A 15,805-nucleotide genomic window follows, 5' to 3' on the forward strand; every position below is an offset into this window, starting at 1 on the left:
GAAAATTAATTTGACCTGTTAACCTATGTTGATTACATTTGTATTATTCCATTATTCATAAAAGTAGCGCAAGTACATCCAAAAAGAAACATTTGTAACATGTCTGGTAATAAAGTATATTCGTATTTGTATAACTGTTTTATGTGAACTGAAATTGAAAACACAAGATATTTTCAAATACGCCGAATAGAGAAACAGCTTTAGAACGGTTGTGTAAATGTTAATAATTTTAACTAGTTTAAGAAGTACCTATTTTTATTCGTAATTTTTTAAACAATTTCATTTCTCACATATAATGCATGTTGAAGAAATTCAGTAAGATGCATTTGAATGCAACTTCTTCAGAAAAAAAAAGACACACAAAATGAGATATGCTAAATTAAAATCGGTTAATAAAAAAAAAGTTATTGCAAAATTAATAACAAAATCGCTGTTTTTGTATATTGTTAATAACATTTTTATTATTTATTAAAATTTGTTTAAATGTAACTGTACTTAGGGGTCTTATTGTGTTTAAATTGTTTGCAAAAGATGGGCCAGATCGGTTGAATTGGCATCGAATTACTATAAAACAACGACAGTTTATCAAGCGAACAGATACTCCTTTGCCCAAAGCAAAAAAATCAAAGTAACACAAGCACATCTTATTCGGATGGATCAAAATGTTGCCTATTACAGAACAAATATGAGATTCAAGAAATGGTATTGGCCTTTATTAATCTGTGGTCTTGATGTCTCCACACAAAATGCTTGGTTAATGTACCGTAGAATGAGACACATTATCCCTGAAAAACCCGAAATGGATTTGCTGCAGTTTCGTCGAAATATAGCCAAAGCCTTGTTGGCGATGTTCGGAACTCCTCCAAGAAGACCTGGTCCATCTCAATTTTCCATAAACAACATTACACAATATGTTCGATTTGACAACATCGGCTATCTTATTTCTACCCAAGAAAAACGAACCCGATGCGTCCTTTGTCGCTCAACAACCAATAAAAAATGTATTAAATGTAAGGTTACCTTACATGAAAAATGTTTTAAAAAATTTCATAGTAATACGCAACATGTTTTTTATATTATTTTAATGTCAGTTTATTTAAAACTCTTTTATATGATTTAATAAAACATTCCAAACAACGTATTTTTAATTTTCTAAAGTAAAATTTTCTTCTGTAAAAAAAATTGAAGTTTTTCATTTCTTAAACATATATTTTCGTTAATTTTGTAAAAAAAATAAGCATAAATAGTTCTGGGCATGAATGGGTTAACGAATTATAGCCCCTTAGAAACATTTTTTGATGATTGAATGATTTATGGTACTTTGCGTAAGTTTGTGAAAATGGTTTTAGAATCCTCTGTATAATTATATACCTGTAAAATTTGTCTCTCTAAAATCTCCATAAATAACAAAGGGCAAAATATACAGTAAACCTCACAAAGTAGTGACCTGACACAATTTATTTGACGACAAAGAAAAAAAAATTTTAATCGATTTAGTAAGTACAAGAATTCTCAGAATTCGCTCTATCTCGAGATATTTGATTATTTTAAATATTGATTTGTAATTTAATAGACACAATAACATGGTGACGTAATAAGTTGAAAAAGTGATACGAAAAGACAACATCGGTATTTTATCTGCTGTTTTAATAATTTGGTATCTAATAATTGGTTTATAATATTTTCAGAGTAATTTCTATAGCTATTAGGAATTGTAGTTACTGCAGTTGATAATAGTTATTATAATTTATTTTTCAATTGCACAATAAATTTGTTTATTCGACTAGACACAAAAACCTTGATAACATTTACACAAATCGTTATAGATGTACCAATGGGCCTTAATTATAATCATACCTGATAATAAACCATGTCGTGCGAAGGTTCCAGTTTGTAATGGGGTGTGTTTGAAGACTCTCCCATTGGTTCGCTGCTATTCGTAAGGTTCATAGAACTTGCTACGGCGCTCCCAAAGTTTGTACCACCTATGGAGTTAGTAATTATGATTCAAAAAAAAAAAATTAAAACGAAACTAGGGCGGTCTCTTTTATACAGGAGAATGAAAACCGCCATGTCTAATGATATTTTGTATAAAAAATATATTACTAGTTTTTGTAACTTCAATTTTTGGAGGAAACATAATATACTATCACGATTTAAGAGTCTTCAGATTGTGATCAATACTATGTACAGAAAAGACTTCTGTCATCTTTCTTAATTTTAAATATTATAACTTAATGAAATTGTTAGATTTTTAATTCTATTTGTAGACCATACATACTATGACTTTTTGAGAAACAGATTATACAATTTATCACATATCATCCATCAGATAAATGTTACAAAAAACGACGGAGTACCTACTACATACTGTTGACAGACTCCAATTTTTTATATTTTCGGCTATGCTCGAATTTGGAATACCAAAAGGATTGGTAGAATTAATTAAAATCACAATGAAAAAAGTTGAATGTAAAGTGCGAGTACAAGGGGATCTTTCAGAACCATTTACAATCAACAGAGGACTGCGATATCATGAAAGCTGCTCAACCTAGCGTTAGAAAAAAAAACAGAGAGATTCGGGAATAAACTTAAACATATGCTGATGATATCGTGATCATTGGAATAACACGAAATGAAGCTTTCATCGTATCGTGAAAACCATCAAAATAAACCGATGAAGATGGGTGGACCACGTTATCCTTATTCTTCTTCTTCTTTTTATATAGTCATGACTGTCTGTTTTTCAATGTGCCTTCAGTAAGTTGTCGTTCCATCGTTTTCGTGGTCTTCCTACTGATCGTGTTCCTATTGGGGAACCGTCTCTTGACGTATTTACTAGACTATTTGTTGTCATTCGGCTTATATGATCATTCCATTCTACTCTTCTATTTCTTACTGTTCTTGGATGTTTTCTACCTTGCATCTACGTCGTATATCTGTACTTCTACCTCTGTCCCATAGTGTCTTGCCATCAATTACTCTAAGTGTTTTCATCTCTGCTGTTTCTAACATCCTTTTTGTCCTCTCTGTGTCAGGTCGTGTTTCTGCCGCGTATGTCATTATTGGTCTGATGGCAGTTTTGTAAATTCTGCCTTTCATTTCTTTCCCGACATTTTTATTTCTCCATATTGTCTCATACAGGCAGTCTGCGACTCTGTTTGCTCTATTCACTTGATCTTCCACTTCAGTTTCGAGCTTTCCGTAGCTAGATAATGTGATGCCTAGATATTTAAACTCCATCACTTGTTCTATTATCTGACCTTCCAGCTCCAATTTACATCTTGGTAAATTTGCTGTTGTAACCATGCATTTTGTCTTTTTTGGGGAAATTAACATGTTAAATTTTCTGGCGGATATATTAAATTGGTGCAGCATACGTTGTAAATCATCTTCACTTTGAGAGAATAGTATCACGTCGTCTGCATAGCAGATTATTTTAAGTTGTTTTTCTCCCATTTGGTATCCTTTAGTTCTTACTTTTTTTTATTATTTCATCCATAATCAGTTTCAACAATCGAGGACTCAGGGAATCTTCCTGTATTATCCCATTGCCAGCTTCAATAGGGTCGGTTAGTTCTTCTTCTACTTTTACTACGTTATCCGGATGGATGAAAGTGATCGTTCTAAAATAACAATGCTGCATAGGCCGGACGGAAGAAGAAGAAGGGGGCGACCTAAACTCATGTATCTGTACGACTTAAGGGAGATTGGAGTAAGGGGATGGAGAAGACAGACACTCGACAGGGAAGGAAGGAAGAATATTTTGAAGCAGGGCAGGGCTCACGAAGGGCTGTAGCGCCAACTGATGATGACATACTATGACAAATTTTAATATAACATAAAAACAAATATATCAGAATCATATTTATATGTATAAACGTAAACAGTACTTGCCAAATTGTTTTGTACAACCTCCTTAGCGTAGTTGTAAATAATACCTGACCTAATTCTGACAAAATTTTTGAAAGTAAGGAAAGCTATCGCTGAACATCTAACGATTTGGTCCACATTTATTAGGTCTCTTCGTTGAGCCAAAAGAAACCTATGTAAGAAGTTTCAAGACTTGGACCGACCGATAATGATAGTATCGAGAAAGATCTGTATAGGCAGGAACGTAATAAATATATATCATCATTCTTTTTGCCTTTTTTTCTAAGCGAGGTCGGCTTCCCTGATTACATTTCTCCATAAGTTTCTACCTAGGGTCATAACAATTACAATCCCCTTTACTGACATGTTCTACCTAAGCGTCTTCTCCCTAGATCTCCCTTGGTCTTCCTCTCCTGTTCCTTCCAGGAACCCGCAGATCAGTAGTCCTTCCTATTGGGTGATTAACATCCCGACGTTGAACATGAGCAAACCATCTTAACCTATGCTCTCTCATTTTGGTATCAATTGGTGCCCCTAGAGCTCTCTTAATATAATTATTTTTAATATTCCTTTTTCATCACCCCACTCATCCATACAAGTATTCTCGTTTGCGATACATGGATTCATTGTTCCTCTTTCCTTTTAACCGTCCAACATTCAGTTCCGTAAATCATATGGTAGTTTTATAGAATTGTCCTTTAATTTTTTTTTCAAATACCAGGCAACTACAGTGAGGACGGCGTCAAAAGGCTTCCTTCGGAAGGAACCGCCGAACCAAGAAAACAACGCCGATAGCTTTTGAAAATCTAGGCGTAGTTCAATTTTAGTAGGCCGCGTAGTAAAAGTGCGAGTGAAGGAAGCGCGAATAAGGAGCTTTTATTTACTGTGCAATAAAAATAGAATGCTTAAGTAATTTGGCAGGTACTGTAATGCATAAATGAATGGAATTAAACTGTGCGATATTTCACACCCTGTTTAAACAACAGAGAAAAACATCGTACGTTTTAGTTTTTAACGTAGTGTAAAAACTTACCTAAATTACTATATGGCACAGACGAATTTAAGTCACCAATGGGTGTGGGTAACGTGGCGTTGTGGAGCAGCACACCTCGGGCGGCCTCGGGGCTGTAACTCATGCTATGGGGATGAGGATGGTGAGTGTAGTTGTGCAAGGGATGGTGGTGGTGACTGAAATGGTGATGAATACCGCCTCCATCCGAACTCGGAAGACTTAGCAAATTTGTTAGATCCTGCCATCGTTGTTCCATGCTCACTGCTCTCACGAAAGGCATGCGGCTCTGTAAGAAGACAAAAACTGTTGTAGGTAAAACAATTATTTCGACATCTAAAATTACAGAAAGATGTTATTGCCATAACCATTTTATATCGGAGTACAGTTAGACGTAATAATACTTAGATTTAACAATACTATTCTGAAAGTGTTTTCTGAAAGTTATAATAAATCAAAAATTAGAAAATACACAAAATACAAAACGTAATAATTTCGTAGTGGAAAACTTCGCCTTATATCTAAACCTATCTAAAATTAAACTAATCTTTTCAAAGAGGCCATACATCTACAAGTCAAATGAGAAAAAAATAGAACAAATATCTTCCATAAAACATCTAGGAGCTAATATCAACAGTGAGTGTAACCCCCAAAAAAAATACCAAGAATTGAATAAACGAGGAAATCATTCATGAGCATGAAGACATTTTTTACAAGATCAAACCTTAGTCTAAAGCTCAGAACTCAGATCAGATGCTTCTTATTCCCGTGCCATATCCTCATTGGACGTTGGCGATCATTTTGGCTCATAGGGTAGTTTACATTAAGGTTTCAATTGGGTTATCCCGGAGAGCGAGTATTTAAACAACTATACTTGACCAAACAGTGACTCTGGAGGCATTTAGCTGATTGCAATTGCCTTTGAGGCGTTAAAGATATATTAAAAATTTTTTATTATTTTATCAAAATTGTTATTAAAAAAACTGTTTGAAAAAACATTTTTTATAATAACTGATATTTCTTATGACACGCGTTTGCAAGTAGGCTCACTGAAAAGATGGTGAAAAAACATAATCTTAAAAAAAGGGCCAATATGAGCCAACATGGCTATTTTTTTACTTAAACTCACATTTTCTTCCATTGTTTATTAAGATTAAGAGCTGAAAGTTGAACATATTATAAGCCAAGATCTATCTTTTATGATCCATTTTATAGATAGCATCTATAAAATGTCTCCGCTTTTTTTAAATGGAACTTCAAATTGGAACGCGCTAAAAAAAATTGCAATATTTCGGATTAGACGACACGCAGAAGCTTGATTTTTTTTTAAATTGCGGTAGTTCGATAAAATAATAAGAATTGCTATTTTCACCTCCCGAAAAAATCGGAAAATCCCAGAAAAATCAATTGGTTGAAGTTTTCCATAAAAAAGTTTGAATTATTCCGTAAGAAATATTTAAATTTTATTGATTAACGTATATTATTTCTATAAATATATAACAGTTATTATTAAATCTCCAAGAAACCTAAAAAATGTTTCTCGGATCAAAAACCGGTGATTTTTGGAATCTGCTTTTCTGCCACGACACCCTTCTCATTTGTTTAAAGGGGATATTTTTGAACACGAATCCGCAAAGAAACCGAATTAGAAACATTTTTCCTACGGAAGCGACCTTACGACCTGGACTATAATACTTTTAAAGCCATTTAGAATTATTTTTTTGTACGGCATTCTGTTTTTTTTTTTTTTGATAATTAATATCAATATTAACAAAATATATCAATGCCGTACAGAAATGTTTGATCTTAATATCATACTTATCAGAGACAAGCATATGTACCGTGAAAAATATACGGCATGTCAAAAAATGTTATTATTTTATGCAACTAAATTTAAATCAGTGAGTTTCATTACCACCAAGACGTTTGTATACTTGTCTCTCCGCAAGATCAACCAGGAAACATAATAAGGAACCAAATTGATTACATGATGGTGAACAAGAGATTCCGTAATGGATGCCTATCAGTTAAAAGTTACCCCGGTGCTGACGTATCGTCAGATCATATTCCTGTATTCGCACGGATTCTTTCAGAAAAACTAAATAACGTGGAGCAAACATACGATCCAGAAGAATCACTCCAGAATATGTGAAACCTTTTACAAGATCAGAGAAGAACATCTAATAGGAAATAAAGAGAAGAGGAAAAGTTGGATGATTGACCATATACTGCAACTCATGGAAGAAAGAAGAAAATCAAAGAATAACAAAAGAATGAACAAAAATATTCAGACACAAATAAGTCTGAAATACGAAATGCCAGGAATATCATAACTAAAAGATGGCAAAGCTCCTGGACCTGACAATGCATATGCTGAACTAAAAAATAAATCGTAACAACGGAGAGGGTATCAATAACATCAGGAACGCGGATGACACAGTGGTATTTGCTGACAATTATGAAGCCCTCCAAGAGTTAATGAATATAATCACAGAAGTGAGTAAGAGATATGGACTTTCTCTCTAAACATTAAGAAAAAAAAATGTATGATGATCTCTAAGAAGGATCAGCAAATTGAAAGAATCAGTGTGAATGGTCAACCAATAGAAAGAGTAAAATCATACACCTACCTTGGTACGAACGTAAATGAAAATTGGGACCATTCTGTAGAAATAAGATCTAGGAGAGAGAAAGCAAGATCTGAAGAAAGCATTTAAGATAATTGATATAAACAAATACTTGCTTAGGCAAGTTTATTTGCTACAGCTAAAAACATAAAAGGTGTAATGGCTGCAAAAATAGATAGAATAGTAATAGGTGTAAACACATATTTTTTTAATCGTCAAGCTCCGACGGGAAATGAAATCACAAAAAACAAGGAAGAGTTCTATGAGTTTTACATTTTCCAAACTATTAACTGAATTAATAAACAAAATTGTTGCAATTTATTAACATTGGTAGTTGATTATCTAATGATAATCAGTGTCCTTATTTCAATTAATTTTTTTTATCTACTTTACACGCATCAGAAATAAATTATCTCGATAGAGAGTTAATTATTTTATTAGTTCCCATTTTAGAAAACCTTGCTCTCTGATCTACATTTCAGTAATGATATATTATCGAAATATATATCGATAAAAGGTAATTGACTACGTTCTTAAGAAATTTTACTTTATTATCTGAGATCAAATTGGTTTTGCAATTAATCATTGGAGTTTAATTAGTCTTGTCTATGAGTTGCAACAACTTTTTTTAAATCTCTTTTTATATAATGTAATTGAAAACTTTACGTGGTCAAGCTACAGCTAGTAGCAAAATGATTCATCTGGATTAAATTGAAACTGTAAATTTCTATTTCAAGAAGTTATTGACAGGAGTGATGGTTGGTTAAGATTTGAGCGCAAATATTTATCATTAAAAGGAAGTTCTATTGTTTCTGAAATTACTTCCATGGAAATCAATACACTTTTATATTTAAACCCATTTTTGAAGCATTTTTTCACTTAGAACTTTAACGAAAACATGTTAAACCACAAGCTTGACTAATACAAACTACCAATCGAATCTAGTAAAATTTCCAACTTATATTTTTTGACTTCTGAATGTTGGTAACTCCTGGATTAATTGCAGTAAGTCAATGGCAAACATTGGATAGAACTCTTGGATCTGATCATTATATTATTTCCATTAAATTAAATATTGATGTACCTTCTATTGTATATCCAACGAGGAAATGGAGATAAGAGAAGGCCAACTGGGAATTATTTCAGAGCACTCATAAGGAATGTGGTATGCTCCGATAACTGTCACGAAATGACATTTACTCTGAATAGAGCAATCAATACAAGCGCCGATACCTCTACGTACCCTTCATTCCTAAACATAGACAAAAATCGATTTGGTGAGATGATGAATGTGCCACATAGTTACAGCTTAAGAAGAATGAAATACAGCTTAAGTTATACAAAACCTCAGCCATTTTGAATAACTTTTTTGAAATTACAAGTAAAAAATGTTAAAACAGAAAGACAGAAGCACATGGAATCAAGTTTGTTCCAGTCTTAACTCTAGCTGCCCATCAACTAAGATATGGAATACAGCGAACAATTGAACAACAAAAACACAAACATTAAACATGCTTTCTCTTCAGTTTCAGAAGATATTCTACAGAGGCTATGTTCCCCTTATGTTGACAAACATACCTCATCCAGGTACATCTTCAGAAGAACATTATTTACTAGAAGAAATAACATTGTCTGAACTGGAATACGCCATTAAGATTAACCAAAAACACAGCCCCAGGACCAGATCAAATTTTGTATACCGTTACAAAAAATGGATGTGCTGGCCAAAAGATTACTGCTGCATATTTATAACTGTATCTTGCAAACTGGAGTACTTCTTTACAAATTTAATGATTGCTTTCTTATATTCATTCTAAAATCGGAAAAAATAAAGATAATTCGGTTTCATATCGACCAATGACATTGTTGTTACGCATTTTTAAAACATTCGCAAGAGAGAGTGGAAACTTGGATAAGGCAGCATAGTATACTACCAGCAACACAATTTCAGCAACAGTATTTCGTCTGACTGTAGATGTTCAAATTGTTTTTTACAATTCTATGACAACAGGTGCATTGTTTATCGACATAAAAAGTGCTTAGGACAATAGTGATTTGAATATACTCTGTAATAAAATTGTGTTTCTTAGAGTTCCAAAATCCACGGTAAATTTTAGGTTTCAAGTTCACTTCTTTTTAATCTGTACACATACGATTTGCAAAATTTATGGCCTCCCAATATTACAGCTATTATTGGCTTACAATATGCTGATGCTATTATCATCTATTCACAGACGAAAACATACATCGAATATACTACTGAATTCAAACATATGATGTATAAATTTTGATAGCTGGACTTGGTTAAACAGCTTCACTATTTCGTACCGTATTTCGTATTAATTTATTTAAAATGCTTTGCAAGAGATCGTGCAGATCAAAATATTGCATTGAATGTTTATAGAACCTATATAAGATTTAGTATAGATGATTTCTGTTTGGTATATGGGTCAGAATACAATTTAAGGTTTGAAAATAGTGTTAGGCTTGATGAAAAACAGTCCAAATGAAGCCACACTGGTGGTGAAGCCACACTCTAGCTAGAAAGGGTAGACGTCTTATTACAACAATAATTAAACATAAGACACTGAAATAAGACACTGAAAAAAGCTCCAGATGTAGGAGAAATATACCCAGAGCTGATTAAGTAGGGATCTCCGAAGCTACTTGAAATGCTATGAAGATTATTTGAAATGAGTTGAATTTAAAAGTGATTCTAGAACAATGGGGACATGGGGACTAAGTTAGAATATATTCCATATATCCAGAGTGACATAAATATGGCAACACCCTAATTTTGCAAATGTGGAAAGAAATGAAAAATTTAAGAATTAATTCAGTAATCATTAAGGAAATAAATCCAGTATATTCAGTACTAATTAGTACTTCCATTATTATGTACCGCTACAGTCAAAACATAATTGTTTGAGAAAATGTAGAAACAATAGAAGGAGAAGATCCTTACTCTTTACAATGTTCTTCGCGGATGTCCAAATAATGATTGCAGGGGATGAAGAATATCTTAGCATGTACATATAATATGAAAGTTACAAAAGCAATATGGTGAAGCAGTTCTAACAATGAAGATGGCAAAATGTCAATATCTAATAGTGCACAAATATGAAGTGCGTGCACAGACATGCGAAGATTAGATTGTCACATAAAAATTCGAATATACCCCAGAAACAACCTGAAAAGACAGGTACAAAGTTTGTCACACAAATTTAAAAAAAAATTCTCATCTTAATTAAAACGATATACTATTAAAGTGAAGTTTTAAGTAAAGTAAAAAAATATACAGGCAGTATGGGACACTTCTTCCATAAAACTCTTGTTTGTTTTGCATTTGCAGAAAATAAATCAAATTTATTATCTTAACTTAAGTACTCAATAAATTGAGTATTAAACAACGTATTAGGAACATATTAAGGTCGTATACAGGAGTTCAACTATATTTAAATTTAAAAAACTTAAATGCTACATCCTTCTTCATTTTTACATCCGTATGTTGCGACAGACGGTTTTTTTATATATAAAATCCTGTAAACAAAATAAGGAAATGAAAAGAAATTGTATATTTTTAATAACTGGCCATCCAGTCATTGCGGTGGAATGTTTTTAGATTTGTGGCACATTCAAGTGGAATAACTTGGGGATGGGTGCACAGAACTCTGAAAAGCACTTGAAAGCGACAGGTAAGGTCCGGCAGGTTGAGTGACTTTTGTCACAGTAGGGACACCCCCTTAACAATAAAATGCCTTCCCACGGAAATATGTAGCACAAATAAATGTTGTATAAACAAATAGATGTTTTTACACAAGTCCCTTCTTATTATTCGAGCTACCATACCCATTGAGTCTTGACACATTTTAATATTCATTTGATTTTGGGCTTGTTTGAAGATCGGCTTAAGACATTTTGGGATGTTTAGAAAAGTTTATGATTCTTATTTTACTTTCATTCAGAATCCAAGGACTTGATATAAGTTTTAAGTATTACCACACAAAAACATTCCTAAGATAAGAATCAGAGAAATTACTAACTGTTCTGCAACCTTTTAATATAGTTAATTCAGTCAAAAAATACTTGAAATTTTATTATTTTTAATGTTTCAATGCAAGCATTAAAATTTACTCTTATAAATTTTAACGAAGTTCATTCTTTTATTTTATGTACTGTCCAGGAATTTGCTGGTTGCTTATTTAAAATTTCCGAATGGTATGGGGCATATGAAGCAGTTTTTGACGAAAACACAAGATTCGGTCCATCAATAAAAACATGTTTTACACAATAAAATATGTCTCTTTTATTGCTTTAAACAATTAAAGCTAGAGCTAAGATTAATACTAGTACAAGAATATTAAACTCAACAATCTTCCTGGTTGAACCGCGTCGATTATCATTGCGCCGAGCTTTCGACATCCTCTTTGATGTCTTGTTCAGGGCTTTCGAGTCTCAGTCTCCCGCGCCCCCAGACATTACTTCACTGATCACTAACCAATGCATTACGTCATGTAATATGAAATTGTAGACTTAATCAATTGTAGAGAGCTGATTTCGGAATCCGAATTAGTAATTGGGGATAAGTCGTCTTTCTTCGATAATAGGTTTCAGCCTCTTGAGTAAGAGCTTTTCGAACAGTTTAGACATAATTGGTAGCAATGATGTTGGCCAATACGAAGTCATTTCATGTGGAGGTTTGCTTGGTTTTGGGATGATGATGATCTCAGCTACCTTCCATAGTTGTGGAACGTAATTTAAACAAAACGATACGATGATTAGGTTGGTAAGTTTAACCAGACCCTTTCTAGGTAGCTCCTTAAGGGACCTACCCAGTTATCAGATCGTAGCCGGGGGCTGGATTAACGTTCATGTCGATATCATTTTTAATCTCTTTTGGTTGGGTTAAAGGAATAACCACAACATCTTGTCGAACAACTTCTGGGAGAGAAAATCATCTATGTCTACATTTCTATACAAACACCAAAAATACTGTTTTCTAGATATTTGATATCCGACTAATCTGTTGTTTTAGATAATTTCCCTTGTGTCTCTATATAGCTAGCATCCGTTAATTTAATTTTGTTAGTCTTGTTGATTATGGTTTTGGACAATGGAATAATTACGTCAATTCAAGTGGAAGATCTATTTCGAGCGGCTCCTGATAGAGAACGGTTCAATAATATTGTTTACAAGATGGTGATCAACATCTGATAATATGCACAAGAAGATGCTTTTGACCATTCTGCTGGTATCTGTTCCATTTTGCGAATAAATCCAAATAATTGAGTCAACTGAGTTTTCAGAATTTCGTTCATTCATTCAGCAACTCTCCTAACATTGTTTCCACTTGGATATTACATGTTTTGACTTACTTATTAAAATCCTTCTTTTGATATCATGTATATACTGTAGAATCCTTTAAATGTGGCAACGTTTGATCCTGTTTTTTTTTATAATCGACCGGATTCCTGTGCAAAGCGTTTTGGTTGGGAAGCAGTTCGTTAGTAGAGTCTAGAGTGTTGTTTGCTTTAATTTAATTATTTGGAGTGGTGATTTGGCATCCGTGGAACAATGTAGTTGACAATGTTTCGTACGATAACAACACTAATTTTGTAGAAAATACCAGTGTCAGTGCCGGTCTGAACGTAGTTTCTAAAAAAAGTACCCGTGAAGAAGATTCAAATGTATTAAAAGTTCCATATCTTGGTCAAAAATTAACATAGAAATGCAAAACACAACCGTCTTCGTATAACATAGAAACATTTACCAAATTTTAAACTATTTGTTTCGAGTTTTTATATAACTTCCACCAAGTTTATAGCTTAATTTTGTTTAAATCTCTTATAAACAAATTAATTTGCAAGTTTTTAATGAAATTTTTAATGTTTAATTATTTTATTAATAAAGATAAATTAATTTGCAAAGTTTTTAATCGTACGTATAAAAGCTGAGGTATTCTTGGAAAAACCTCATCGAATACGTATTTTGCGATTATTTTTCACGAAATTTGTTATAACTCCGGCTATAACAATCGGATCTAAGGTTTACAAACACCATTTTGTTCATTTTTTTAAAAGGAACAATTTTCATTTTGGTAAAATAAAAAATCTCTAATAGTTTAGGAGATATGTACAATCATTTAAACAATTAAATTGTTACTAACAAATTCTCTGACGGGTGCTCTGCTTGGTATCATCTACAAAACGATTTTATGCACCAAAAAAACATAAAAAACGTCTAGGTACTTATGGAAGTTATTCTTTTATTTTATTTTTGTTATAATTTGCTATAAAATCGGCAAAATGTACGAAAGAACGTTTTTTTATGAATATCTCTAAAAGCTTTTAACTTTTCACAAAAATAGGTACTGTATAATCCTTTCTAATATTCACTCATTATTTGAAGGTCGAAATTTGGGAAATTTCACAGACAGGTATAAAGGCATTTTTACAAAAGATTAATGTTTCCGATGATGGCATCTTAAATCTTACATGATGATAATTTGACAAGAGGAACCCACAAGATACAAAAGAGCGACTACCTAAGCCACCGCAACTCATTTGTCATAATAAAACTTTTACTTTAAATTTCAATGGGCCTAGTTTAAGACCTAATCCCATTAGAGCCTTTTGCCTTTACTCTTTATATTCACTGACTCAAAAGTTTGAATGTACAATTTGAAATAAATGAAAAACTTAATATTATTTTTAATAATTATATTTAAAAAAAAAACGAGTCGACTGCTCCGGCCGACTCGAAACTGAAATCACGCAATTGAAATATTAAAAATTTATAATATTTTTTGAATAATAATAACGGAAAAATATACATATACAATGGGTCGTCATAGGAATCAGCGAAGTAAGACGGAAAAGTGAAGAGCTGTTCGAATTAGAGTTGAAAACACATTCAACTACCGAGGAACATCTACGGGCAAAACAGGTGGTATTGGACTCCTAATCAACAAGAAATGGAAACAAAGAGTAGTAGAAAAAACTAGAATCTCTGATATAGTAGCTAGCTTAATCTTACAAGCTTACAACTATCAAAGTGATACAATACAAAAATTATATAAATATACGCTCCAACGATTACTTACACTGACGAAGAAATAGAGGAACACTACAGTAACATAACTGAAACATTAAATAATAATATAAGTACTTAAAGTATTTAATTGTTGACTTTAATGCCAAAGTGGGAAAGAGAAACAGCAAGGAACAAGTCATGTGAAAGTATCTTCTTCTTCTTTGAGTACCGTGCCCAAGTTTTATCGTTCTCGATCTTGCGAGGCATGTAATCATTCATCTGCTGATAAGCCAGTCCATTGACGAAGGTTTCGGAGTCATGAGTACTTCTTCCTACCAATTCCTCTTTTTCCGTCGATCTTTCCGTTGAGTATCAACTGCATTATCCTGTACCTGCTTCCTCTCATTATATGCCCTGGATATTCGAGTTTTCTCTTTTTTATCATCGTTATTAAGTCGTCTTCACCTTGACCTACTCTGTTCAAGACTTCTCTATTTGAAATGTGTTGGACCCATGATATTCTGAGCATTCTATGATATAACCAAATCTCGAAGGCTTCTATTTGTTCATCATGTTAATCTTCATAATCCAGGTTTCACATCCATACAGTAATACAGGATACACATGACATTTTAGGAACTTAATTCTCAGCTGTAAGTTCAGCTGAGAATTGTTCAGAATAGATCTAAGTTTCATAAATGCTCCTCTTGCAATTTCTATACGAGTTTTAATGTCTTCATCCGGATTTAATGTCTCGTTTATCCAACATCCTAGGTATTTAAAATGGTTAACTTTTGTTATCGGTTCATTATTGACAATTAGTTGTATAGCGCCGAGGTCTTGTTTACTAATCACAAGTAACTTTGTCTTTGTTGTATTTATGCTTAGTCCGTTATTAGAGCATTCTCTAGTGACTCGATCTCTAAGGAATTGAAGATCTTCGATACTTTCAGCCATGATCGCGGTGTCATCTGCATATTTGATCTTGTTAATAGTTTGTCCCCCGATTCGAACTCCACATTGCCTTTCCAAGGCTTCGTTAAAAATTATTTCTGAGTAAACGTTAATTCCAATCATTTCTAGATATTCGAACAGCCTACCATGTTGAACCCTATCAAACGCCTTCTCAAAATCTATAAAACAGACGTAAATTGGTTTCTGTACTTCCCATGATCGTTGAAGTAGTGTTAGCATTGAGAACAAAGCTTCCCTTGTTCCCAATCCTTCTCTGAAACCGAATTGTTTATTTCCCATTGTGTCTTCA

The 15,805-nt window shown here is 33.0% G+C and overlaps 1 protein-coding gene across 2 annotated transcripts in view; it reads right to left on the bottom strand.

The window, feature by feature from the left end:
• Positions 1 to 15,805, bottom strand: part of cnc (NFE2 like bZIP transcription factor cap-n-collar) — a 229,428-nt gene that overhangs the window by 37,133 nt on the left and 176,490 nt on the right. For both annotated transcript variants that reach the window (XM_072546199.1, XM_072546200.1), the window contains exons 6-7: positions 4,907 to 5,171; positions 1,858 to 1,985 (exon numbers count right to left, since the gene is read on the bottom strand). In XM_072546199.1, coding sequence (XP_072402300.1) covers positions 1,858 to 1,985; positions 4,907 to 5,171 — 393 coding nt within the window. The remainder of the gene's footprint in view (positions 1 to 1,857; positions 1,986 to 4,906; positions 5,172 to 15,805) is intronic.

This window comes from Diabrotica undecimpunctata, chromosome 10 (assembly GCF_040954645.1).
Source record: "Diabrotica undecimpunctata isolate CICGRU chromosome 10, icDiaUnde3, whole genome shotgun sequence".
NCBI classification, from domain to species: Eukaryota; Metazoa; Arthropoda; class Insecta; order Coleoptera; family Chrysomelidae; genus Diabrotica; species Diabrotica undecimpunctata.